This window comes from Sceloporus undulatus, chromosome 4, assembly GCF_019175285.1.
Source record: "Sceloporus undulatus isolate JIND9_A2432 ecotype Alabama chromosome 4, SceUnd_v1.1, whole genome shotgun sequence".
NCBI classification, from domain to species: Eukaryota; Metazoa; Chordata; class Lepidosauria; order Squamata; family Phrynosomatidae; genus Sceloporus; species Sceloporus undulatus.
Window position 1 is genome coordinate 166,963,760 of NC_056525.1, and position 25,986 is coordinate 166,989,745.

Below are 25,986 nucleotides of genomic sequence, written 5' to 3' on the forward strand. Positions count from 1 at the left end.
CAAATTGCTTCTGATTTACAGAGACCCCATTATGGGGTTTTCTGAGGCTGATACTGTGTGACTTACCCATAGTCAGTGGTTTTCAATGGCTGAGCAAGGATTCAAACCCTGGTGCAGCAACATTAGGATAAGATAAAAGAGGCATGGAGGCAAGATGAGATCGCAAACCATTCCTACTATGAAAGGAATTGTATCAGAGAGTGTGGGACTAAGCCATCATGATTTATTGCGGAAAGAAGAAAGCATTATAAAACTCAAGGTAAAGATTAACTTAATATGATCTTACAGAATACAAAGAAAAATTCTGTAGCAGAAGCATTCGGGAGTACAGTATTCAAGGCATTTCCCACTGAATGAGTCTGCCCACTGAAAGAAGGAGTGTGTTCCCATGTTATACTCAACACATGTACAGTCTGCATATGTATGTACAGACTGTTATTTCATGGATGTGTCCAGTTGTTTATGTGTAATATTTAGCATGTATATAATCTATGTGCACTATACACTGTGGATCTATATGCATCAAATGGAATATGCATTGGTGTTCACACAAGGATTTCTAGATGATAGCCCCAGTATCTTCTTGCCCACCAAAGGGAATTCCTTCATCTGGAAGAACATGCCACAGAATCTTTTAAGGCTTGTATTGCTCCTATATCAAACCTTGTTGATTAACAGGGAGAAGAATAAAATAATTTGGAAAACTGACTAAATAGATTCCTTCTTTTTAAATTTCAAGCAAATTGTCATGAAAGCACTATTGTTAATCTATACAAAAATAAGTTGTAATGTGTTCAGTGCGGTTTGCAAGGGACTGTGTTATCTTAAAAATAAAATACTATTTTCTATCTAAACCATTATAAATGTAAGTAGTCCAGCTGATTATAGTCGCTAGGCAATTGTTTTATTGACTTTGCCGATGATTTGTTTTATTAGTTGTCGATGTTACATCAAACTGTTCTAAACTGATGTGATTTATGACACTGAATTGAAAACTGCATGAAAGGCAGCGTAGAAATGAAAATAAACTTATTATTATTATTATTATTATTATTATTATTATTATTTATATAGCACTGTAGATTTGCACAGCGCTGTACATAAAAACAATAAACATAAGCATTTCAGAAAATTACTGAGATGGTACAGTGCAGTGGTTCTTAACCTGTGGTCTATGGACTCCCAGGGGCCCTCACAGGCAGTCTGCAAAGGTTTAACTGATGGTAAACTGAGGGAAGGTTTAACAGATGGTGTAATTGTTAAAGGGTCAGTGTTCAGATATTATTATTATTATTATTATTATTATTATTATTATTATTATTATTAGGGTTTAAAATCTTGAATTAAATGATGGGGTGGGGGGTCCTTGGTAACAAAAGATATTAAAAGGGCATTCCTAGTAAAGAAAAGGTTAAGAACCACTGATATAGTGCATCTTCAAAGACATTCTGGTTTAACAAATACTTTTTCTTGCAATCTAAGGAAGTAGACTGAAGTCTACAAAAGCCCATGCTGCCAACATCTTTGTCTCGAAAGTGCTATAAGATTTCTCTACATACTTTTTCTTGCAATATGTTAGGACTAAATAACATTTGAATCTCTAACTGTCTGATATTGTCTGATAACTATTTACCACAAAGTGTGTAATCTTATTTGTCATGCAGGAAGAGTTCCATTCAGAGATGGTGCAGCCGTTTGGTGCAGTTGCTCTCTGTTCATGCTCAGTTACAGCCCAAGCACATGGTACATACTTCGGCCAAACTGAATCTTTTAAAAACCGCCTTCTATCTAGACTTTCATTCATTAGGTGAGAAGTGGGGAACTGATGGTCCTCCAGCTGTTTTACTACAACATCCACCAGTAGCCATAGCTAGCCTGTCCAACTGTGAGGCATGATAGAAATTGGAATTCAACAACATTTGGAAAGCTATAGGATGGGAAGGGATATACCAAACATAATTTAAATGAAGGACTTCAGTAATATAAAATTACATGTATGAGTCCATGTACGAATTTGAAGAAGACTGGAACATTATATTAGATTATCTTCAAAAAAACTATGGGGGGGAGAATGTTTTCCCAAGAATGATATCAAACTAATAAGAACAAGTTTGTTAGGGATATAAATATGCAGTTGATAAACATAAACAGCAAAATGTAAAATTATGCTTCTACGATATTTATTTAGAGCGTTTCCTTATTATTTAAATGTGAAATGGGGTTTATGGTACGTATTATTCAGAAATAATTATTAGGTATAAAGTGAAACACGGAATATTTACTTAGTAACAGGTGACAGGAAGGATAAAGACTACAGTATTTATAATAAGGTAGTTGGATGGCTAGGGAGTACTGGGGTGGTTGGGAATGATAGGATTATGTTATGTTCTTTCATGTAAGTCTTTCTTATTTGTTTTTGTTATGTACTATTATATGTTGGATGATGAATGTGGAAGATAGTTTTATATCTGTTTTAAAATTGAAATAAAAATATTTTTTTAAAAAAAGTAATATAAAATTACATGTCTTAGTATTAACTCAAATGCATTTTTCCATCTATTTTAACATCTTGTTTTATTTGGATCACTCTTCTTTTGGAACTCTATCATGTTCTCCAAACACACTTCCTGCACTCTTTATTATTCTAGCTTTTATGTTATTTTTTTTGTTTTTTATTTATATACCGCTATTCCAAAGATCATAGCGGTGAACAGCAAGTAAGCTAATTAGCAAGTAAGCTAATTTGCCCCCAACAGTCTGGGTACTCATTTTAGCTCCCTCCTCGGAAGGATGCAAGCCTGAGTTGAGCTTGGGCCCTTTTGCTGGTCTTGAACTCGCAACCTTGTGGTTTCAAGTAAATGGCTGCAGTACAGGCATTTAACCACTGCGCCACCAGGTACCCATTATGCCCTACAGTAAAGGCAATAAAATAATTTGATTTATCTCTATCTAACACTAAGCTTTTCTGCAGTTAATCCTTAATTAATACATAAAGACAGCCTTAGTTTTTAGAAGTCATTCCCACCAGGGACCTAACATCAAGATGAGTTCTCCCAAAAGAGAACATTTGTTTAAAGAACCACTGTCTCCGTGTCAAGTGATGTGGTATCTTATCAAGAGACTATTGACCTTAGAAGATGCCAGTCAGACTCAAACTAATTTTCTAAAAGGCTACTAAAAGTCTTAATGAAACACAAAAAGATTAAAAAAATCTGCACTGCATGACAGAACTGCTGTCAAATTGTGTGAAAGACCAATTACCTGCATGATAGCAATTCCATGCTTGCAGAATTAATATTTGACACAGACTAAAATCCTAAACAGCTGGTCTGCCAACTGAAGAAAAGGAAGAGGAAAAAGAAGATTCAACAGCTTTCCAGCACTACAAGGACTATGCATGTTTACTCACTGTTCAATAGTGTTTTTAGAATTGCAGCCAGGATGTGAATAAATATTCTGGAAGAAAACGTAGTTTCTCTCTTAAGCAACTATGAGCAGCAACACAGGGCAAAGTTATGCACATTGCGAAAGGTTTGCACATAATGGATGTAGTGATGGGTAACAAAACTTTCTGAGTTCTCCATTTGCAACCACGCAGGTGGCTAAAATGGGATGTATGTGAGCCCATGCAAATTAAGGTCTATGCTTCTGTACATTTTAGCCTATGATTAAAGAAGCATACTTTTATACCAGTTATTTACTAGTAGCCATATTATGTTTATTCCCTTTTTACACACACTACCATCAAATCATGATGTTCCTCTTCCCCACATGCCATTTTAAGAACTGAAATATTTACATGAAGGCTTTAAAACCTGGAATGGCAACTTGCAATCCTTAGATATTGTTGGACTCATTCTTATTCTTCTTATTATTATACTTTATTTATTTAGTGCTTTAGATTTACACAGCACTGTACATACAAACAATAAAATCAATAAAAATGAAACCTGCCAATGGTGTACATTCTACAAAATACATATAAAACAATAGATAATAATACAAGATAGAATTAGATTTAAAAAAAGCAGACAACACATTAAAATGATCAAAGATCAAATCAAATATCAGATCTGAGATAACAATCGGATAAACAATCACATAATGCCTGGGAACGCTTTCCTGACTCATCAGCCCTGCCTACAACAGCCAATTGGGAGGAATAATATGAGTTTCTGTCTAAAGAGGAGAAAATGAACGTAAGACCATAGGGTGGGAGGGAACAACCCTTTGGCCTCAATCCTGTTGCTAGCCCTGACTAGAGTAGAACCATTGAATCAATGGGATTTACCTCACCATTTGACAATTGACTGAATAGGGTTTATTATAGTCAGGAGTAACCAACAGAATGCTAGTCATCATCTGTCTTTATCACCCTTGCTCAAATGAACTACTTCAAGCTATTTACAACATTCTGCATAGCTGCATCTGCTGTTCAAAACATTAAAAAGAAAATATATGTGAATATTTCCTAGGTTCATTGAGAAGCTAAAAGAATTGCTGTAAACCACTCACCTTTTTTCCACCCTTATTTCAAAAAGGAATCACTTCATTCCCCCCCCCCCCAAGAATGAGTGTAAATTCACAGCAAGATCTCATGGTGCATAATCTTATTATAGATAATCCTATCAAATGAACAGCATGCCTGCAAGACAATCTTGTCAATATATTCTGAAGCAGAAAAGCAGCATTGCTTTCATCCTTTTAATGATCATTCCCCAGGCCTACATTATACAGTGTCAAGGTTTTTGTCAGGAAAGCCTTTTATATTAAAATATAATACTTTAATAATCAATTAGTTGGTCTACAGTCATCCTGTTCTGGCTATTTTCCCATCTCTATGCAATTAAGCATAAAAGTAACTAGTTCTGGCATATACCTTGTGCTCTGCAAATCTCCTACTCTCTGAGAAGGGGGTGGGGAGCCACAGCATTTCTTTTACTTGTTTCTAGGTCTTTACAACTCTTTCTTTCCTTCTGCATCTTTCTACTTGTTCTATCTGTCAGGGATTTGAAGGGTTAAAACACAGCACAAAGGGAAATGCTTGATGTGTGTGTGTTTGGCCATGAGCATTCAGCAGAGTGGCAAGGCTGATCAGCACAGCTGAAGCTCATTGGCTCAAGGACACTTCAATGCCCAAGTGCACGTAGACATGGATAATGAAACCATGTGTCTAGATTGCATAGGAGACACATGACATGGCTACACACCTGAACTCACTGGGTTTGAGAGACCACATGTTCTGGAGACTATATAAGCCCAGGGGTTGCAAGGGTGTGGTGTGGGTTTGTAGAAGGAGTTGGATTGGTATGGAGTTTTAGAGATCTAGTTTTGTATAATAGCACTGTGAATAAAGAGCACTTTGGGAGACTTAGTTTCTCTGGTGGCTTATCAGAAGAAGCTACAGCATCGGTTTGCTGTGTGTCCCCGGAGGTTCCTGCATTGCTGCAGTTCCTGGAAGACATCCAGTTGCTGTCATCCCAATTGGACTTTGGAGCCACGCTTCTGCTTCTGGAAATTTGCCAGCTCTGCTCCAAGGGTCTGATTTAACCTCAGGACTTGTTTGAGTTGCTAATAGTGGTTGTTGGACTCCAGCAGTTGCGCTGACACTATCACATACTTCTAAACCATTATCATTTTAGAAGACACAATTAGTACTAAGGATCTTATGGCACTAGCATTTTCTCAAAGCCAGAATAAGGAAACATGATGAATGAGGAAATCACTTCTTATCTGAAGCCAAAAATGGATTAGAACAATAGAAGTTATTTCAGATTATCACTATGTGGCCATAACATGGGAAGGGGCACTATGCATGTAAAAGCCCCACTCAATGGCTCCACTGCTGGCCTCTGTACAGTAAACATGGAAGATCTTAAGAGATGCCAAGCATTTTTGCTGAACATGCTTAGATGCTTCCTCAGAAAAGGAACCAAACATATTCAACTGAATGCTGAACTTTCTTTTAAATCTTGGCAAAAGTCTGATACTTCCTCATGTACAGATAGACTGCCGTTTGAGGCACTACATTTTCAAACACATGTTCATACACCAGAAAGGAGTTACTGAATCTTTTATTTCAAATGTTGTTAAAGTTGCAACAAATAGTTTACCAACTTCTACCTGGATGTTGTATTTTACCAGGATAGAAACTGAAGTTAACTTACTTTTGAGACCCTGAAATAAAAGCTAATGGATAATTCGTGTTTTTACTGTTTCAGACAGTGGATGGCTGACAGACACAGAGTTTGCTAGAGTAATACACCTGTCAAATAGTCTTCGTATGCTACAGCTACTATAAACTGTGTCAGCATAACTGGAAACAAGGCAGCTACCAAAGTGACAAGCAACATGTCAAGTGTATCACTCATGGGAAGAGTTAGGGGTACTAAATCAATCCACGGTTAGAATTACAAGCCAGACATACATTGCCAACAATTTGCAAACAAAGTATGAGAGATTCTCTGAAGATGCCTCTCACAGATGCTAGTGAAACGTCAGGAATACCACAAACCCTTCTAGAACATGGCCACATAGCCCGAAAAACCCACAAAAAACTAAAGTATGAGAGAGTTGATCAGTGTATTTGGCCCATTACATCCAGTCCTAAACCTACAAGCAGCATACAGATCATTCTTGAACTTCTAGATATTTACTTTAAAATGTACAGCTCCAGCTCCTGCCAAATCCCAAGGCTTTTCAATGGTCTGGAGAAGCCCTCTGCTGAAGTGGGAGCTAAGCAAACCTATGTATGGAGGGAGCATGCAGAAGGCAGCAAAAGAAATAGCCCTGTCTCACAAATAATATTGAGTTAATCAGTAGGAATGTTTAAAAATCCTGGAGTACAACAATGGTGAAATGTTTCAGGATAATGATTTCTTACTTTCTTTAATGTTTAGAGCACGAGGAACAAACTCCAATTGTTTCCAACCTAGCAGATTCTCAAAAGTCACATCTGAAGTTCCGTACCACTGAAACCACTGATTTTCATCCTGGAGGTGAACAATCCTATGAACAATGCTAGGAGGGTCTCCAAAATGATCTTGGGGTGGAGGGTTGTATATAGCTGGAATTTTCATAATTCCTGACCTATATTTCACAATTCAAGTCAATGTGCCATTTTGGCACATCATATCCTTAATTGATAGCATCCTCAATGTAGAATGAATACTTCTTTCTGTTCCAAAAAATCAGATCTTTAATCATAACAGGTCCAGGATAATCGCCAAAACTAAATTTCCATGTGCAAAATAAAAATTATGACTAACCCCTACTGTATTTTTGAAGACCTTCACTCATCCAAGCATTTGGCTTCCCCAATAAGACTACTGCTTTTATGCTTTAACTGTTTAATGTAATTGTGTGATTTTTGTTATTATGGTGTGAAGATTTGTAAATCATGCTGTGCTCCTGTTTTGGCAGAAGATCATGGCATAAGAACTGCGGATGAATATATAATGAATGGATGAATAAAATATGATTCAACAGGCTAGGAAAGCCACAGATAATGATTTGGGCCAAGTTCTTGTCAGCAATATTATGCTGCTATAGATAATGGATGTGTTGGTATAATAAGAAGAATGCAGGTGTGCCAGTGACAGTGAAACAGAGAAAGCAGAAAAAGCTATCTTTTTGCTATTCAGAAAGGAAGCAGCTAGTGCTAGAGAAACTAAAGACCCTCTACGAAGCCTGCCTTGGAAAACCACCCGTCTCTCACAGGTCATCTTCTAAGACATCTTCCTCAAAGCTCCTCAAGGACTCACTTGAAAGCCAGACTCCTTGAAGACAAGCTGCTTGAGAGCTGGCAACTTCCTCCCCAGATAGTAATCAGACAGTTTTATCTGCTGTTCAAATGCTGCCACTTTGCAACTCTTACAAAAAAAAAAAAAAAAAAGCACCAGGCCAGCATGGCACATCATTACATCAGTATAGTGCACCAACCGACCTTATAATTTCATCATAATTCCTAAGAAATATGGTTCAGTAAGATAATATATTTCAGGAACAGCACTCCCTTTTCTACTGCATAAAGTAAACATCTTGCATCAAAGGTGATTTGTTATTTTGACTGGTAATTGGAACATAAAGGCTTCCCTTGCAAGTCTAATTGTGTGTTGTATGCCTTCATTTCTGACTTATGGCAACACTAAGGTGAAACTTTGATGGGGGTTTCTTGACAAGATTTGTTCAGAGGGGGTTTACCATTTCCTTCCCTTGAGGCTGAGAGAGTGTGACATGGCCAAGGTCACCCACTGAGTTTCACTGCAGAGCTGGGAATCGAAACCTGGTCTCTGGAGTCATAGTCCAACACTCAAACACTATGCCATGCTGGCTCACTATTGAGGCACTTATCTTTGAGGAAATTCCATTGTGGGAGCAGTCAAAAAATAAATCCTGGAGGATATTCAAATGAATGTAAAGGTCAGGAGAGGGAACAAAAATATTTGAGAAAAAATTATTCATTTCCCCCAAACCCCTTTTGAATTGAAGAAATGGATTATATACAGTATATACTCATGTATAAGTCTAGAAGTTTAGGTCAAACAATTGATCCAAAAACATGAGTCAACTTATCCATAGGTCAAAGTGAGGAAGACTTTTACGTAAGACTGTACAGTGTCAAATAATTGGTTTCCTCTTCTTGGTCCCTTTTAAAGAAATGAATTATGTTTGCTTGACAATATGGAGACCTAATAGAGATGAAGTAATTTTCTCTGTTTTACTAATGTTGATAGTTTGTTCTGTTTTTTTGGTGTGGAGGGTTTTGGGTTTAGTTTAGTTTTATTTTTGCCTTCTCTTAAAAGTGGAAGAACCAAAGAAGCTCCTTGTATTTCAGGTGCTCAGGTATATTTTAGGCCTTTTCAAACTGTAACAAAAATAATATATTTTTTGAAGTTCAATTCCTAATTATAGTCTGAACATACTGTATTTTTAATATATAAAACAAGATAATTGTACAGTAAGCCAAGTTATAGATAATGGATGTTATAGTCCTAAACTAATGAAATTACTTTTAATCTAAATGGTAATAATACTACATTTTTTTCAATTTGTCTGAATTTTTTGCCTTCAAAATTTCAGAAAATTTAATATCCCTAAGGGCAATTTTTAACCCCCAACAATAACTGTGAGCCATACCAGCTTCTGAAATGCAAGAAACACGGGAGAGAACAACTTTGGCCTACAACAGACAGGCAAAAAAGGCGCCATCTGCACAGTTTGGGGGTGAGGCGATTAGATGATGTATGTTCCCAAACCGTGTGTGGAAGCCATGTCAGGGCTGATAAAGGCGCTTAACCCCGGCCACAAAAGGCCCAAATATTATCTGCTCCTTGCAAAAGCCCGTTTGGGACCGCAGCAGTGGCTGACCTCAGGATCGCGGCGTCTGGCCACTGCGGCTCTGCAGTGATCAGGGCAGGAGCAGGAGCAGCTTTGTTCAAGGCCTAAATCTGCTTTGACCCTTACATGCTCTATGTCTGTATCCTAACAAGAAGAACCTTGATGTATAGCAGGGCAAACCTTTTAACTGAATATTATTACTATATTTCTTGCTGTTCACGTTGGGAGCTGACAATTACTTTAGCTGTCAGAGTCAAGTACTAGTGGTCCACTAGAGCAATGGGAGGAACATAAAACCACAACAAAATGTCCACATTCACCTAACTACATCACAAAGCTAAGGGCCCATCCAGACAGAGTGGAAAATCAACTCCACAGATCAGTTTAAATTATTACAGTATTACTGATATGAAATGTACATCCTATGGCTTAAAATAATAACATATTTATTATTAAATAATAAAAATAATTATTTGTATACTAATAATTATTTGTATATTTTGAAATCTGAAGACCCAAAGGACCAGACTGGTCATATAAGAGATTAGAAAGTATTCTAACACATCTGTAATTGCGGAATCTAACAGAATCTAAGATGATCCTTATATATTACACAGTTTCCTTCATTTCTATAGTTTCTGCATAATCCATAAACTGCAAATTGGGTTTTCACGGCCATGATAAAAATATAACATTCTTTTCCTTTTGTAAAGTAATTCAAACACACACACACACACACACGCACACACACACAGTCAATTACAGTTATATCTCCTATTCATACACAATGTTTGATTCATTGTTTGGTAGATAAGCATACTGCCTTGAAGATGGAAAAGCAGATCATTAGAAATAGCCAGCGAAGTTAATGATTTGAGTGTTGGACTACAACTTTGGGGATCAAGGTTTGATTCCCCACTTGGCCATGGAAACCCACTAGGTGACCTTGAGTGAAACATACTCCCAGCCCCAGAAAATCCCATGATAGGTTCATTTTAGGGTAGCCATAAGCTGGAAAAGATCTGAAGGTACACAACAAATAGCTACTTATCCCTTTCTCTTCTCAGAGCATACGGATCAACTTATACATGTTCTGGGTATATATGTTTGTCAGAGATCTTGTGACTCTGACAGTAAATCTTAGGTAAATTCAAGCTAAATACCCACATTCACACAGAACTATTTAAAAGCCAAATGTTATTTAACACATAATAATCAAGACATACATAATAAATGTACTGGAGAATAGCAAATAGAGAGGGAGAGCTTCACAAACAGTCAATAGTACAGGTGGCCCTCTGTATCCACCAATTTTTATCCATGGATCCAATCATCCACAGCTTGAACGAATATATCGCCTCCCCAGCCCAAAAGCAAACATTGATTTTGTCTTTTGCCATTTTATATAAAGGAAAGCATTATGCTATGCTGTTGTATTTAATGGGACTTGAGCATCCACTGACTTTGGCATCCATGGGAGGTCCTGGAATCAAACATCAGCAGATACCAAGGGGTCACTATACCAGCAAAATACAAATAAGTACTTAACGCAGCATAAAATTGGGAAATGCTATCTCAGTCATAAAACCTGCAAAGCTTGAAGGGTCTAAGCAATCTCAAGTTTAGGGGTTGTTAGGAAGTGGGGAGAAAGAAGGGTTAAAAATAGAGGCAACAAAGTATTTTCCCTAATACACACACACACACACTAGAAAAAGGGAACAGGTTTGAGGAGCTGCAATGTGAGGGGGAGGCAGATTTGAGGAGCTGCAATGTATAGGTAAGAGTCAGTGTGGTGCAGTGGTTTGAGCACTGGGTTGAGACCAGGCTTTGAATCCCCACTCAGTCATGGAAACCCACTGAGTGACCTTGGGCATGTCACACACTCTCAGCTTCAAAGGAAGGCAACATTAAACCCCCCTCACTCAGAAAACCCCGTGATAGGATCACCAAAGGGCTGGCATAAGCCAGAAACAAATTTAAGACACACAAAAACAACAAATGTGAAGGCAAATGACAAACTTTAGAGATTGTTACCTTTCCTTGGTTCCGATGGACTTTTTTAGGGAGACGCTAGGGAGCATTGCACTGCTCCCACAGCACAAGGACAGGGAGGATACACTAACCAAGGTCCTCTACTGCCAGAGCCAGAACTCTGAGAAAGAGATTGAGCCAACAAGATTCTGTCCCCAAACAGACTCTGGCATCTGTGGTGGGGTCTGAAAGAAGATTCCTGCTTTAAAGAAGCAAGGCCTAGCCTTAGGCAAATGATTCAGGAAGAGCTCTCCAAAAGCCTCTTTTCATAACTCTTTGCTGAAACTTCAAATACACCCTACTTTCAGAACAAACTACTTTTGTACCCAAAGGTCTTTTTAAGGGATCTGAATTCAGGAAAATTGCTTAAGGTTTGGTTAAGCTTGTTTATTTCAGTCTTTTACCGTATCAAGACGTTACAACACTCTGTTGAGTAAGGCTCATCTGAGAAAGATTACTGCTACTCACCCTTGCCCCAAAGATGACTTCCTCTCTCAGCACCATTCCCTGTCCAAAAAGTATTGATTTGTCAACTACTGTACAGTATGTTACAACAGGAGACATCAACTGTTAGGGACAGGAATTCAGTTTTGCTTCAATAATTGGCATTCCTGATGCCAAGTTGTGATAAACAATGATGTTATTATTTTAGAATTGGGTACTGTCCAGGTTGGTTTTCCCATTTAACTCATCTATCCTTAGCCAGATAATCAAAGTGGTCCCTATATGCAAATAATAATAATAATAATAATAATAATAATAAATTTATCTATATTTTCCCGCCTCTCCCAGGTGGATCGAGGCGAGATTACAACCAATAAAATACAAACACATCAATCAAATACAATAACAATAATGCTTCAATTAAAAACTAACTCTGTCATAAAATAATGATAACAATAAATTATACAAAAGTCAAAGAGGTGGAACAATATCTTTTCACAAGGTCAGGTGGATAAGCTCGCCAGAAGAGATCCGTCTTAATCACCTTCTTAAATACTTCCAAGGAGGCAATGAGGCAGATCTCTTCCGGAAAACTATTCCACAATTTTGGAGCAGCTGCAGTAAAAGTTATTTGGGAAGTCAATACTAGTCTGGTCATTTGTTGTTCGAACAAGTTCTTCCCACTTATTCTGAGAGTGCGGGGTGGATTATGTAGGGAGAGGTGTTCCCGCAAGTAACTCAGGCCCAAGCCATGTTGGGCTTTAAAGGTAATAACCAACCTTGTACTGCACCTGGAAGCTAATCAGCAGCCAATGAAGAGATTTTAAAGCAGGTGTGGTCAATCCTGGAAGAATCGGTAACCAATCTGGCTCCCATATTGTGAATCAACTGAAGCTTCTGAACTTGGTACAAGGGTAGCCCCACGTAGAGTGCATTACAGAAATTAAGATGAGAGATTACCAGTGCTTATACCACTGCTTCAAGGTCCTTTCGGTCCAGGTAAGGACACAGTTGGCGTATCAACTGAAGTTGATACCAAGCATGTCTGGCTGTCGCATCTACGTGAGATGACAACTGTAGGGATGAGTCCAGGAGTACTCCCAAACTGCGACTTCATCCTTTAGGGGAAGTGTGACCTCCATCTAGGATTGGTTGACATCTTGACCTGGAGTTCCTATTGCAAGTACCTCCATTTTCTCTGAATTCAACTTGAGTTTGTTTTCCCTCATCCAGCCCATTAGCAACTCAAGACAGACATCCAGAGGGGAGATGCCATTCTTAGTGAGGGATGATGGGATTTGTGGTACAACATTTAGAAGGTCATGCATTCACCTTCCCTGCTTTATATTATAGAGGCTTGTGGTGTTTTTTAGATTTAAGAAAACAACAATACAGAAATAAGAAGTAGTGGCAATGGCACGTGCACCGCACCCCATAAACGAGTCCCACTGTTTTCAATGGGGCTCGAGCATACACGGTAGTTGCCTTACTCAGGGGTGGGGGTCTGGAACAGATACCCCGCGTAAGGAAAGGGTGCAGTGTACAAAAAACAGAAAAAAGACCCGACCAACACAATCACCAGGGAAACGAACAACTTGATCAAAAACTTCTCCATTGAGCCAACCGTAAGCCAAAGTTCATGTAAATCTGAAGCTCTCCAACTAAGACTGTGGATTTTGATATGACTCGTGGATCAGTTGAGGATAAAAGGGCCATGTAGCAAAAGATGTAAAGGACAAAGTCTACTGTCTTCATCCATAAATGTCTTATTCAGATTCCTTTGAGGGGAAGTACGAAAGAGGTACCACACTGCCATTTTCCCACCCCACATTGAAAAAGGCCAGAAGTGGCATCATGGTGGAAAGAGTAGAAAGGATTGGTGCTTCTTTCAGGTGTTACTGGGATGGACTAAGCTCTTACCTTTTGCTACTCTACTCAGAAAAGAGGAAGAGTTAAAATTATAAAACAATAATTATAATAATTTAAAATTAAAATTAAAATTTCCACACTGACCTGTGGATAAGTCAACCCAGCTTTTTGGGGTCAATTTTTTGACTAAAATTTCTAGACTTATACATGAGTATATACAGTAATCAGCATGCTCTCTATTCCTTCATACAAGACATAAAAGCATATTTCCTGTTCTTATGACACAAAACTAAATGGCATTTTGGACAACTTGTTTGGCTTTATTTCATGAATGTGAAAATTGAATATTAAGATTTTGGTAATATATCAGCTTTGAAACTGGCAATCTCTTATTTGATCAAGTAGATCTTGCATTGATTATGCACAGTATTTACATAAAATTGGCAGCTTCCATTTATTCAGAAGTTATTTATTTAAAAGTGATTGGGCATCCACCACTCATTAACACACTGAATTCGTATATACTGAACTGTGTACAGACTACTGTTTCAACAGAGCAGGAAGAGTAATGCTGACTTACTGTTACTGTAGTAACTGCCCTCTCCTGTTACTGGTAGCTTAATACCATTATTAACCACAAAAAAGGAAAATCACTATGGAGCAGGCTCCTTTGCTCCATTTTCCCAGTTGCAGCCCCTTTGCTTCCAGTCAGCAGAGTGATGAAACTGATCCAGTCAGATCACAAGTAGCTCCAGGTCTAATTAGCATTAAACATTGCTTAAACCAGTTTGACAGGGATCAGCACTTCAAACTGCACCTGGCAGATACATTAAGAAATCCCACACATATACCATAGGGAACAGCATCCCTGTTCTCAAATCTCTTTTAAAAAGCTATTGTCCCTGGGTAGCCTTACAGCCAGCGTGACATAGTGGTTTGAGAGTTGGAATAAAACTCTAGAGACCAGGGTTCAATTGCTGCTCGATCATGAAACCCACCAGGTGACCTTGGGCAAGTCATATGCACTAAGCCTCAGGGAAAGACAATGCCAAACCTCTGAGGAAATTTTGCCAAGAAAACCCCATGATAGGTTTGCCTTAGGGTCACCATAAGTCAGAAGTGACTTGAAGGTACATAAGGCATACAACACAGCCTTACAGTTTGATCCTGTCTTGCTTATGTCACCAGTGAAGTTAATAAGATGGAACCTTTTAACTTCTGCATCTTGAACTATGATGTTACTCTGTCTTGATACTGAAAGTGAGGTGATACTATTCTTGGAATATTTTCCAAAAGATTTCTTTAAAGAATTCCAGGTGGAGTGGATTTAGGAAATGACCTGTTACACAGATTGTCAAAGAGACAAATAAATGGATCGAAGAGCAAAGAAACTGGAACCCTCTCTAGAAGCTAACATGACTTAACTGAGACTATCATCATATCTCTGACTCATCATGAGTAGTTGGGAAAGTGGAAGACAGTAAGAAAACAGAAAGTCTGCATTGCAGGTGGATAAATTCAATCAGGGAAAATGAATTTGCAAGATGTAAGCAGACTGTTAATGACAGGATGTCTTGGGGCCTCCCATTCATAGGGCCACTCTTAGGTGAAGCTAACTTGATGGCACAAAACAACAGCAACAGAGTCTGTAGATGTATTTTGGATCTGAATCCAAACATTGCATGAATCCTGTTGCTAAGTATTATACTGCTCAAATCAGATCAACCAAAGATAAGGAAAGTTTCTGAATGTTACAGAAAATAAAGCAATCATTTTGAGAGTTTACTTCCTGACAGTCTACTTACCAAACAAGAACAGAATGTGAGGCAATTTTTTGGGGGGCGGGGCGGAATAAAGCTTGCTGTTATTTTAATAACTAGAAACTTTTATGATTTTTAGGTTCTATTGAAGAAATACATTAATAAACAGTAAAAATGTTTAAATATATTTAACAAGTGTTAATGAGAAAATTATCAAAAATACTCAGGTTGGAGAATATTATCCAAAAATGTATTCTTGAGAATTTTACAAATTGTATTTGAGGCAGATGCATGAAAACAAGTGTTTAGAATCTAGGCAACAGACTGCATTCCCAAATATCCTGCCATGAACGATATTTGCCCAAGAAAATCTATCAAACCACAGTATTAAACATGTCATGAACCATACAGTTCATCTTTTGCGAAATATCTCTGTGTTTGTGTGTGCATGTATATATACACCCACTTTTTGACAAATGTAAGGAATCTCTCTCTCTCTAATTCCTTACATTTGTCACCAAAAAAGAGAGAGGACTTTGCACATCGTTTTATCTCTATTCATACTGAGCACTTAGTGCTACATTGCATCTTGGAAATGTTCCTTCTCTATGATGGATTGCATGTGCCACATTCTAAATGTGAACTGAACTCATTAGTTCAGCTTCCAATTTGTTAGTTCAACCTCCAAGCCATTCTGTGTTATCAAGCTACTATGGTCCATGCAGCAGAACCTTCCAATTAGCTCCTTCAGAAAGGGCAGATACTCATGATTAAACAATGGTTCTGTCTCTCTCCATACTCAGTTTCCAGAGGACTGTAACAGAGCTTCTCGCAATTCGCTACAATTAGAAAGACAGGAAGAGGGAAATCGTTATTTGCAAAAGGAAATTATTCTGCAGCATCACAAATGCAAACTAGTTAATTCATACAACCCTGGATCAATCTCAGAACCTGTTAGTGTCAAACTACATGCAATATGCAAATATATGGCAGCCTGTCTGGTAAATGGAAGAGGCGAAATGGAAGGGATATCTCTTGGCTGAAGCAACGTTTCCATTTTAAATCTGCTTAGTATTTGTGAACACTTCAAACTAAATACATTTTAAATGGGTGGACTGTTATTGTATTTAATAACAATAGGCAATATACTGCAACAATATACAAACAGGCTCTTCTCCAGAGACACACTCCATTTTTTCATTTTGGTCAGAGTGATAAGGGTCATCCTAAGCCTATGTGCACCACGACCTAAAGTCTCACATTTTTTAATTTCTGCCTTTTATTAAAACTTAAAAATAGACCACAAACTGAAAAACCTGTTCACTCATTGTGTTTGGAACACAGAACCCTACAATTATCTGTTTTTCTAAAACATCTGTGAATTTTCTTGCCACAATTAAGCTCTGAACTGTTTGCTTAAAATAACTTTGAAATTCATTAAGAGACCACTGTCACTGAAAATGCATGAGGTTATCACATAGAAACTGTCACTTAGTTTTCAGAAGGAAATGAAGGGTCAGAGGTAACGGGTCAAAGGTTCTGCTTGCATTAAAAATAACCCTGCAAATACTGCTAAACAGAATTGAAATGTTGTTTTAATGAAGTTTTAATTGGTACAAAATTTCATGTCCTGACATTTCTTCTCTCTACCATCATTATTCTATCTTCTATTATTCTGCCACACAAGAATTTCAAAGCGTATATGAATCTCTAGTTTTGTTTTATTCCACAGAAAAGGGGTCAATCACAAGTTCAGATGAACTTTCAAAAAGGAAAAGCAGCTGCTCCAGGCAAGGGCTGCTACCACACTGCAAAATGAATGCAGTTTGACACTTCCTAAACTGTCATGGCTCCATCCTATGGAATCCTGGGATTTGTAGTTGTTGTGGTACCAGAGCACCCTAGCAGAGAAAGCTAAATATTTCACCAAAAAAATAAATAAAAATAAAAATAAAAAAATCCCAGAATTCCATAACACTGAGCCATGTCCATTAAAGCAGTACAGTGGTACCTCGGGTTACGAAATTAATTCGTTCCGCGGCTAATTTCGTAACCCGAAAAACCTTCGTAAGCCGAATTGCCATAGGCGCTAATGGAAAAAATAGCTCTCTGCTGCCCTCCGGTGGCGGCCTTTCCATTTAAAACAGCGCCGGGGTTTTTTCGTAACCCGAAAAAACCTTCGTAAGCCGAAACAATAAATCCCTATGGGATTTTTTCGTATCCCGAAAAATTCGTAAGCTGGGTAATTCGTATCCCGGGGTACCACTGTATTAAACTGCACTAGTTCTACAATGTAGCTGCAGCCAAGATGAGGCATGCCTTATTCAACTTTCTTTTATTTCAGGGCAACCAACCATATAAAATGCAGTATCCCTGTATTGTGTATAATTACACAAAACAACAGTAAGTAAGCTACCAAAGACACAAGTTATTCAATAAGCAATGCATCTGAATAATCTCAAATGACCTAATTTGTGTGAGGAAGGTCACAATTTACTAGGGTTTAAAAACTGGGATTACAACCCCCAAAAATGTTGATCCAACAAAGAGTTATTGATACCTTCATGTATAGTACATTCATCTCTTAATATGTAAGCATTCCAACAGGTCTTCAGCTAGGCAGGTTCCAGCACTAGTTGTTGCTCTTTTCTGTGCCTTCAAGACATTTTCAACTTGTGGCAACGCTAAGGCAAACTTATCATGGGGTTTTCTTGGCAATATTTGTTCAGAGGAGGTTTGCCATTGCCTTTCCCTGAAGCTGAGAGCATCTGACTAGCCCAAGGTCACCCACTAGGTTGAGAATCAAAACCTGGTCTCCAAAGTCACAGTCTAGCACTCAAACCCCTATGTCGCACTGTAAAACTGAGTCTCCCACACCTGTTCAGTTGGCATGTAAACTTCTTTCTCAAGGAATTAGCATCAGAACTGTCCCTTTCCCAACCCCCATCCCAGTTCTGGCGTGCTCCAATCTGACAAACATGTAACCCAATAATGTGTCAATTCTTGTTTGACCGGATGGGAAAGAGAACAAAGCTCCCACCTTTTTTAAATACTTGTGCAGAAGAGAAAATTTCAGCAAGCACATCAACCAACTTATATGATAATTGACTCCAGCTAAATTTCTATATACTGGCCCACTCACTCCCAATTTTCAGTTACAGTGCATTATAATTAAACATTTGCTGCTTTAATAACTGTATGAAAGGGGTGGCAAAGATTACTACCACAATGCCCAAAATTACTTTTTCTGTAGTTTCTCCTGCATGCAGTCATAGAAAGCATGTGCCAAATGCATTTTAACTACTATGTAGGACAATCCTGTAAGCAAATTTTCAATAAAAATGTCATACTGAAGATGGAGCAAGCTTGTTTTCTGCAGAGAATAGGACCTGGAGCAATGGGTTCAAGCTACAAGAAAACAGATTCCACCTAAAAGGAAGAGCTTCCTGACAATAAGAGCTGTTTGATAGTGGAATACGATGCCTCAGAGAGTTGTGGAGTCTTCTTCTTTAGAGGTTTTTAAAATAACAGGCCTCCAAAATTTGATCACCAGATTCCTAGGTGGTTCTGCCTTGACCAGAATGCTCTCCAACTGATCCCATTCCCAAAATTGCACTAATCTTTAAGGTAATTGGGGCAAACACCACCACCACCACCCTGCCATGTAATAAAGACTTTTGGAAACAGCAGCACAGTGATCTGGCACTGCACATGCTTTCTCTATAGTCCTGTCCAAAGCCAAAGACTTCCTACTCTTCCTTTAAGTCAGAGGCTTGCAGAGATCAAGTGACGAGGGGGGGGGTTTGGAAAATATTGCATGGAACCCTGGAACAAGAAGAAGCAACTAAGAATTTACCAATAACAGCTGGTTAGTGAACCAAGCCAACGTTTCTGCTTACCATCCATATTAATTCATTCTTCTAATGACCCAGCTAGATAGGTACATGAGTGAGATCGCAACCTTCTTCCCATTTACCCCAAATAGAAAACCACACTGAATTCAATGGGACTCACTTCTGAGTAGACATATGTGACATTGCTGTTATTTTCTTTTTAACAATGGAAATAAAAGCAGAGAAGATCTCAACTAAACCAGGTATTTCCAGGTTTGTATCCTCGAGTGGTATGCTACATTAGCATTCCTGCCTTTTCTATGAGCTAACATTTTGAAGATAGCTTTAACAGATGATGACAGTACAGCATATGCATCTCAGTTGATAATGTTTTAAGTTGTATGCATGAAATATATCCCAACCTTATATAAAAATGCCAGTCACCCTTGAGATTCTATAAAATTATGTTTGGCATAAATGATTAAAAAATTACATGTTATTTTCTGTAAGCATGCACATTTCCATACCCAGCAAATATGAATTACTGTTGCATGTACACCAGTGTTTCATGAAACCATCCCATAGCATAAATAGACTGTTGGGAATATAATTCTCTAATTATCCATGCATACTTGTCAAGGAACTTTGACTGGGTTAGGGCTCTGACAGTGTGGACCTGAGTGTCCAAGTTTAATGTCTTCCATTAAAACAATGCTGTTGTTGTTTTGTGATGAGAAACTAGCACCCACACAACTGTGTTTAATGCATAAAGCATGGCCCTGCCCTAACCACAGAAGCCCAAAGGACTCATAAATACAAACCATTTATGTTTTTAGTATATTTTATTATCTGTACTGCCTATTTTGTTTTATCTCACATTATGTCTGTGTGTGTATGGGGGGGGGGTTTAAATTGGATTTTAATACTGTATTTTAGTATTTTATATTATTGAATAGTATATAAATGTTTTATTCTGCAACTGTTTGTAAAGTGTCACGTACATGGAAGGATGCTATATAAATAAACGATAATAATAACAATAACTGGGATTTTATGGAGGTTTTGCTCGTTTTAGGTGTGTGTCTTGTGCTGATTTTCTAAATCTGCCATGTGAACTTAATTCTAACTTAATCCAACTGTGGTTCACGTGATTCCTTCTACACAGAAAATTATGTCACCCCAAATTCCAAGGATTTTTTTTCTTGAGGAGAAAAATAATCATCAATACCACTTCTGAGATGAACTTGCCTGATATTTGCATTAGGTTTCTGAGCTCCTCCTCACTGTTATTTTGTCAGCAGAAGAAGAGCAGTTGAGGACAAGAGAGATCATTTAATTTGCTATTTCTGAAAACTATGGCAAGTGAGGGTCACCAGGTCCTCTTTGCCTGCTTTTAAACAGGCTCTTAACATCACATCCATATGCTTTCTTACTCAGAAGTAGGTCTCACTGTGTACACAAGACTGCAGCCTATATCATTTTAGTACACCTTAGGGCTTTTATTTTTAATCTACTGGCATTAGTGCAGTTTTAAGGATGCCATTTTACTGCTATTTGTTTTATTGTTTATTTTATCATGATTTATTATAAGACATCTTCAGTCTATCACAGAAAAACTGGACATAACATGTCCAAACAAATGCCCAGGCAAAGATTAACTAGATTTTAGGTCCATAGTGATCAAATATTAAGTTCCCGTGCTGCATGTCTGATGTCTTTTCTTGTATGCTTAATATTGTTTTTAAAAGACATATTGGAGGCTCAAGGTGTCTGCAAACTTAATTGGGGCAGTGTGCATTAACCTACTCAGGGCTCCAGAATACTAACTGATATTAGCACTGAGTTACATGGACTGTCAGCATACATTCATTTTCCTTGTAAACTGAATAATTAGTACATTAGAGTTAAATTTTCACTTTGGTACTGCATCTGTTTTCACTCTTCATCATCTGCAAATAGTTGTAAGGCTAGGAACAAGGGGGCATTAAAAAAAGGCCCTTGGGAAGGAGAAAGGAGATATTCTTCCCAATCCTTTTCCTCACAGGAGAGAGGCAGAAAAAGTTGGCCATGGCTTCTCCTGACAACAGATCTGCCAGGTTTTCAAAACAACAATAAGAAACACTCCAGATTTATAACATGTGGGGTTGGCAAGTGGGTACAGGTTGATTTTCCCTTATATCTGGAATATTCCAAAACCCAAAACGTTTTTCATGCATGGCTGCGTTAATGATACTTTAGCTTTCTGATGGTTCAGTGTACACAAATTATTAAAAAGATTGTGCATAAAATTACATTTGTGGTTTGTGCATATGGTATATATGAAATGTAAGTGAATTTCATGTTTAGACTTGAGTCACATTTCCAATATATTTTATTATGTACATAAATGCAAATACAGAGAGATAGTGTGGCGTACTGGTTTGAGTGTTGGACTACAACTCTTGAGATCAGGGTTCAAGTGCTACCTTGCAAATGAAACCCACTAGGTGACCTTGGACAAGTCACATACTCTCAGCCTCAGAGGAAAGCAATGGAAAACGTCCTCTGAACAAATCTTGCCAAGAAAACCCCATGATAGGTTTGCCTTAGGGTCGCCTTAAGTCAGAAATGTCTGGAAGGCACAAACCAGTATCAATACAAATAGTCATTCCAAAATCTAAAAAACACTTCTGGTCCCAAACATTTTGGATAAGTGAGCCTCAACCCGCAGTGGCTATTAAAAAGGGGGTGTTTGAGGGGGTTTTCTGTTTGTTTGTTTGTTTTCACATTTTGTTCAGTTTATGGTCCAAAACACACTGCAGAAATAATCCAATTTGATACAGCTTTAACTACCCTGGCTCAATGCTAGGGAATCCTGGGAACTGTAGTTTTGTGAGACATTTAGCCAGCTCTCTCTGCCAGAGAGCTCTGGAGACAATAAACAAAATTTCCCACAATCCCCTAGCATGAAACCAGGGCAGTTAAAATGGTCTCAAACCAGATTGTTTCTGTAGTGTGTTTTGAACAAAACATTTTTTTAAAGCTTTCCATCCTTCAAATGGAGGACATCCCTTACCATAAGGGACACTTGCCAGTCCTATAAAAAGCTTTCCAACCCTCTGATAAAGGAACATCACTAATTATGAGGGGCACCTGACAGCCATAGACACACACACACACACAAGCTACTGTTGTTGTTTGTGTGCCTTCAAGTTGAACCTACTAAAACAAAAGACAGTACTTGCCCATAGGTGTAAGCTGTTGGTTATCACCTTTAAAGCCCTACATGGCTTGGGCCCGAGTTACTTGTGGGAATGCCTCTCCTTACACAATCCGCCCCGCACTCTCAGAGTAACTGGGAAGAATGTGTTAGAATATGTTCCAACTAAGCTTACATTTGACTTCTCAGAAAGCTTTTACAGCGGTTGCTCTGAAACTATGGCACGATCTCCCAGAAGAGATCCGTTTTATTACCTCCTCGGACGCATTCAAGAGGGCACTTAAGACGGATCTCTTCTGGCAAGCTTATCCACCTGTCCACAATTTCACTACTGGACAAATTATTGCATTACCACTCGACGGATTTAGTGTTATATTAACTGCGCCATTTTATTGATGTATTTTAAAAATATATTTTATATTAATGTACTGTATATGTTTTAACTGGTTGCAATCCTGTCTCGATCCACCTGGGAGAGGTGGGAAAATACAAATAAACTATTATTATTATTATTATTATTATTATTATTGAGAAACCATACTTGCCTATAGGGAATCACCAGAGAATACCTGCCCATAGGGAGACATTGAATACTGTACTTGCCCAATGTTTTCCTATGGGCAAGAACATGCTATAAGACATTTTCTCCTATGTTTCCCTGCAGACAAGTATTCTCCGATGTTTCCCTATGAGCAAATATTCCCCAATGTTTCCTGCATGGCAGAATGGGGTTGGACTGGATGGCCCTTGTGGTCTCTTCCAACTCTATGATTCTGTGGGCAAGTATCCTCCTATGTTTCCCTATGGGCAAATACTACTCAACGATCCCTGGCTGTGTTGAACAGAGGGATGGGATATAAATAAACTTATTATTATTATTATTGGCAGGTATTCCCCAATGTTTCCCTATTGGCAAGTATTATTTATTTATTTATATAGCACTGTAGATTTGCACTATCCCACTATGTTTCCCTATGGGCATATATTCTCCAATGTTTCCCTATTGGTAACTATTCCTCAATGTCTCTCTATGGGCAAGTATCCCCCAAAGATCCTCAATGGGCAAATATCCTCCAATGATCCTCAATGGGCAAATATCCCCCAATGTCTCCCTATGGGCAAACATTCCCCAATGTCTTCTATGGGCAAATATCCCCCAATGCTCCTCTACGGGCAAATACTGTATCCCCCAATGATCCCCTATGGGCAAGTATCCCTCTCTGTCTCCCTATGGGCAAGTATCCCCCAATGATCCCCTATGGGCAAGTATCCCCCTCTGTCTCCCTATGGGCAAGTATCCCCCAATGATCCCCTATGGGCAAGTATCCCCCAATGATCCCCTATGGGCAAGTATCCCCCAATGATCCCCTATGGGCAAGTATCCCCCTCTGCCTCCCTATGGGCAAGTATCCCCCAATGATCCCCTATGGGCAAGTATCCCCCTATGTCCGTCTCTCACCTAACCCCAGAGAGCGGGCGGCGAGGGCACAAGAGAGTCCGCATCAGGAAGGCGACAGCAGAAGCAGCAGCAGCGGACATGGCTCCTACCTGCAGCCCAGGGAGAAGCGAGAGAGAGAGAGAGAGAGAGAGCCCTAGCCTCCTCTCCTGGAGGCCTGCTGCCGCTGCTGCTGCCTGGCTCGGGCTCCACGCACAGGGCCCGAGGAGGAGGCGCCTGAGTCCCTGAGGGAGGAGGAGCAGAAGGGGAAGGAGGAGGGAGGCCGCCTCCTGCCTTCCCGCCTGAGGGAGGATTCCCAAAGAATGGCCAAGGCCAAGACTCGCCTAGATTTTAGGCTCAAACATTAAAGTCCTTGTTGTGCTGCGTCTCTGGTGTGTCTTCTCTTCTGTGTTTGATTTCTCAATAAAGGACATCTTGGGGCTCAAGGTGCCTCCACACTTCCTTGGGCCAATGTGCATTATCTTACTCAGGCCCCCAGAATAACCAACTAGTATTGGGAAAGAAACATCCAGAGGTAGCTGTGTTGGCCATATAGCAAACCCAATAACATCCAAACAATGATGCCTTTATGGAGCCAACCAAAATGCACAATATACATGTTGCAAGCTTCTTCATCAGGCAAACAGGAAAAAAATGACATGGAAGATGTTAGTCATAGGACTGCATTTTCTGTTTCTGGTCTTAGTCCAGATGGTACACAACAGCAACAACAATAACAACAACAACAAGGATCAGGGAGATCACCTATTGAAATAGCAAACCTAATAACATCCAAACAATGATACCTTTATCGGGCCAACCAAAATGCACAATACATGCTACAAGCTTTCAAAATCAAACTGGCTTCATCAGGCAAACGGGAAAAAAGAAATTGGATTTGATAGTCATAGGTCTGTGTTTTCTGCTCCTTAGTCATGCTCAAAATGAAGGACGCTTTGTTTTGTTTTGTTTGTTGGAAATGTTCTGGAAAAGGAGGATCTCTGGTCACCCTCTCACAGTGCCAAAGAACAGTAATATCCAAAATCCACAAAACAGTGTGGGGCCAACAAAAATGCATGTTGCAAGGAAGAACAAGGAAAGGGGTTTATTAATACCATGGGGGCGGCATCTCTTGATTTGCATTCACACTTTCCTTGGAGGTCTTTAAGCAGAGGCTGGATGGCCATCTGTCAGGGATGCTTTGATTGAGAGTTCCTGCATGGCAGAATGGGGATGGACTGGATGGTCCTTGCTGTCTCTTCCAACTCTATGGTTCTATGATTCATTCAGATGGGTGTACAGGCAAACTCCCCTTGAATGGCAAGTGTGCCAATGATTGCAGGCCTTGGTGGTGTGTGAGCCGCCCTCACAGGAACATGGTAAATATTTTTATAAGCTTGCCATCTTCTGTTCACTTATGGCAAATGCAGCACAGGTTGGGTCTCCATTTTCCAAAATGCTTGGGACCAGAAGGGGATTTTGATGTTGGTTTATTTATTTATTTTGGATTGTGGAATACAGTACTGTACCTGTATTTCCATATACTGTACATAATCAGATATCTTCCAACTCTGCTTCTGAGTAAGTGTTCTTACATACCTTCAATTAGTTTTCAACGTATGGTGACCCTATTGTGGGGTTTTCTGAGGCTGAGAGTGTGTCACCCAATGAGTTTCCATGGCTGAGTGGAGATTTGAATGAACCCTGGTCTCCACAGTCATAGTCTAACACCACGATGATACCACACTGGCTTCTCTAAAGTGTTATGATATTTAGTTATATATTTCTCTCCAAATTGTAATTCAAGGAATGCACAATTTAATATGAATGAGGCAGTTAAAAACATTAAAAGTGAGCGGGATATAAATACTTTAAATAAATAAATTGATTAAAATGGAGTGAAACTATTTATAATACTAAAATGATGTAACCTACACTTCAGAAGATTGAAAGCAATGAAACAGTAAGGGACCCTCAGCCTGTTCTTTGAAAACTTTCCCTTTTAAATGCTTTTGGAATAAAAAGATCTTGGTTGTGTTCTCAAGTTTGGCAGCGTCAGAAGGGAAGCCTGCCTTG

General features: G+C 38.9%; 2 protein-coding genes across 4 annotated transcripts in view; both read right to left on the reverse strand.

Annotated features, from left to right (window-relative positions):
* The window catches only part of LOC121928147 (enoyl-CoA delta isomerase 2-like), a 50,656-nt gene extending 26,603 nt beyond the window's left edge, over nucleotides 1–24,053 (reverse strand). The window contains exon 1 of one of the 3 annotated variants that reach the window (XM_042462467.1): nucleotides 23,935–24,053. In XM_042462467.1, coding sequence (XP_042318401.1) covers nucleotides 23,935–24,014 — 80 coding nt within the window. In that variant the 5' untranslated portion in view covers nucleotides 24,015–24,053. Of the gene's footprint in view, nucleotides 1–22,729; nucleotides 22,759–23,934 lie in introns of those variants that run through there. The other 2 variants (XM_042462466.1, XM_042462469.1) reach the window with 2 other exon arrangements.
* The window catches only part of LOC121928148, a 448,580-nt gene that overhangs the window by 124,438 nt on the left and 298,156 nt on the right, over nucleotides 1–25,986 (reverse strand). The gene's annotated exons all lie outside the window — the stretch shown is intronic.